The sequence below is a fragment of the Propithecus coquereli genome, unplaced genomic scaffold (assembly GCF_000956105.1).
Source record: "Propithecus coquereli isolate 6110/MARCELLA unplaced genomic scaffold, Pcoq_1.0 Scaffold203, whole genome shotgun sequence".
NCBI lineage: Eukaryota > Metazoa > Chordata > Mammalia > Primates > Indriidae > Propithecus > Propithecus coquereli.
The window spans coordinates 823,074-826,086 of NW_012145301.1; the positions used below are offsets into that span (position 1 = coordinate 823,074).

The 3,013-nt window shown below is 45.5% G+C and overlaps 1 protein-coding gene across 2 annotated transcripts in view; it reads right to left on the bottom strand.

Moving 5' to 3' along the window:
- Nucleotides 1–3,013, bottom strand: part of ACSL1 (acyl-CoA synthetase long-chain family member 1) — a 67,752-nt gene that overhangs the window by 23,706 nt on the left and 41,033 nt on the right. Inside the window, exons 5-6 of one of the 2 annotated variants that reach the window (XM_012644008.1) lie at nt 1,020–1,119; nt 617–795 (exon numbers count right to left, since the gene is read on the bottom strand). In XM_012644008.1, coding sequence (XP_012499462.1) covers nt 617–795; nt 1,020–1,119 — 279 coding nt within the window. Of the gene's footprint in view, nt 1–616; nt 796–1,019; nt 2,365–3,013 lie in introns of those variants that run through there. The other variant, XM_012644007.1, reaches the window with a different exon arrangement.

Consider the following 3,013-nt stretch of genomic DNA (forward strand, 5'->3'; position numbering starts at 1 on the left):
CTCTAATCCAAGTCTACCTGGAGGTATCAGCTTCTTACATCGTCTGACATCAAACAGCCAATTTAAATATGGACCACACTCATTTTCCTAGAAGGGTTACCTTCTAGGAAAGAATAGTTGTGATTAATGTGAATGTTAAGAAATTTAATATGAAAAGAAACCAAATCAAACATGTACTCTGGAAATTCGTCAGGACTCTACAGAAGCAACCTGAGAAAAAGAATGAGGAGGCAGGTTTCTATACCTGGCTTGGTTTTAGAGACAAATCAGTAGGTAAAAGACATTAAGGCCTAAAGAGGACATAGGAACTTAAATTTCCACTGCCTGAAGCTGAAATTCGCATTTCCGACGCTTACTGGCATGGCTCGTCAGTACTCTGGAATAAATACGTGAGCACCGCAACTCACTTTAGGAGAAAGCACTTCTGTAAGATGTGACGTATTAACACGTGGCATGCATGCAGAATTCTTTCCAGTAATAAGACGGGAATTTCTGCTTTATATCTCTTAGGGCTTCCCGACATGCCAGAGTTGGGACTGCTGGTGGCACCAAAGATCACATGTGAGCGAAAATGACCTCAGGACCTTCGGGGAAACGTGCAGGGCAGGTGACTCACCTCCATCGCCTTCATGCTGATAATTTCCACCCCACACTTCTTGCCTCGTTCCACCAGATCACTGCCGTAGGTGTCCATGACAACTATGATTTTAAGGCCTGGTGTTAACTTATTTTCTACACTCTCCAATAAGAGCCTGGCCTTATCTGGCTTGTCAGCAAAAATCAGAGAGAGTTCAGCTGTAAACGAAGAGATACAATGAAGAACAAGCTCTGGGATGTTAAAAGCTTGACTCTATAATATCCGACACAAGGATATTTTAAGCACTATATTCTTTGACTAGAAAGGTAGATAGATACACGTTTCAACATAAAACTCCTATCAAGTCAAATATAAGCAAATGTAAAGTCACTGACCCTGACCAATAACAAGGTCAGTGTGCACGTGAGGCTCACAGACGTACCTTTGTTGACTATGTACGTGATGGCTTCGGCTCCCAGGGTGTCGTAAAGAGGAACAATCACCATGGAGTAGGCAAAGCATCCCTGTTCGATGATCACCCACTGCACAAAAAGGAGAGGTTTTCGGGGCCGGGGGGGGAGTTGAAAATGAGATGTCATAACGGAAATACGAGGAGAACAATACCCTAAGAGAGGCGCAAAGTGAAAACATTTGACATAGCAAAATCAACATTTGCGTGTCTACTACTCTGTGCCAGGTGCCACGAGGGGCTCATAATGAGAACAAAACACTTGCCCCCTTCTTAAAAAGAAAATATGCCTGAAGAATTGAGGTAAATACACGAAAAAATAATTAACAATACAAGACAGTGACTGATTCTGAGATGGGAGAGCCCAGCACGGGCTGAGGTTGCCTTTGACGGGGAGGAAACTGAGCTTGCGCCTTTTGCAAGAGTAGTACAATCTGGACAGAAAGAGAGAGAGACAAAGGCAAGGAGATTCCAGCAGAGGGGACTGCAGGACCCAGCAGAGGGGGGAGGTCAGTGAGCGACCTGGCCAGCACAGAGGGCTCCGGCTGGGAAGCAGGGAACAGCCACTGCGGGTTTCCAGGCAAGGCAGTGGCTGCGGGGCGTGGGGACCAGTCTGCAGCAGGGTGCTATCTGGCCTGGGAACAGAGAGGAAAGGAAGATACCCGTCTACTAGGAAAGTTGTTTTGGCAAGATCTTCCCAGATAAGTGACGAAGGAAAGAAGGGATCCAGCAACCGGTCATCTTGCCACATAGTGAGATGTGGTAAGATGTGTCTGAACTCATCGGCTGCACAGCCACTGACCTACATACAAGACAAATGTGGCAAGATCACCCTTATGCTTAGGATCCCTCAGGAGCGCTTCATTGGCTCCCACTGCACGATGCAAACCAGCCTGCCCGCAGAACTCTGGCACTTGGCACAGCTGAAGGAAGGGAGCACAACCCACTCACCCACTCGGCCTGGAGGTCAGGCCCAAGCTCCCAGTAGGGTAAGTACAATGTATAAGGCCCTCTCTTTCCTGCCACTCCATGCTCCACCACACTGAAATGCTTTATTTCCAGACAAAGACGTGCTGTTTGATTTGAACCTGTGGTTGCTCTTGGCATTCCCTTGGGCCTCCCACCCCTGTTTCCTCTGAGATTATACTTAGGTGCTGCCTCCAGGAAGCCCTCCTTGACTGAGTTCCCATAATCCTTCCGTCCTGCACCCTCACTGACCACTTTACAGAGAAAGCATCAGATTTTGGGTCTGTCTTCCCTTACATGGTACCTTAGAAAGAGGGTCTAAGTCACTGTGAGCTTCAGTGCCTTGCACAGTGCCTGACATATAGTAGGTGCTCAACAAACTATTGTTGCGCTAACTCATAAATATAGGAAGACATCTACTTGAAGTAAGGAATGTGTGTGGCAGTTACAGATAAAAATTTTGGATGTGTTCATCTGGAATGAAAGAAACTAAATTCCACAAGCCCAGTCATAGTCTAGTTGTAGAAAATATTCTTTTCCCCTTAGTGGAACACAAAACTCTAAGAAGCCACTCTAATTTATAAAATAGTCAGTAGCACAAGGACTGAGCCAACATGTCTTTTGGACACAAGTAAGTATAAGAATAAATTTGATTTCTTCAAGACACATGCTTGAATTTTTCCAAGCCAACTGTACCACTAACCTGCTGACGAACACTCTAAGCAATACCTCCGAAAGAGCTCCTCGCTCCCACTCACTTTCAAACACTGGCTCACGGAAGCACCACGGTGGGCTTAGAAAGCAAAGAACAGACTGTCTAGACGAAGGCTGCCTCATGGTGAAGTACCTTCCCCATTGCCCAAGGTATTTTAAACTTTGTAATCCAACCAGAGGGAAAGCCTCATACCTTTCAGAAAGAGGAGAGCCTACTATTAACAAAAACATATCTAAGTTTCTCTATAATTCATTGATGCTATTTTTCTAATCATAGAGGTAGCACT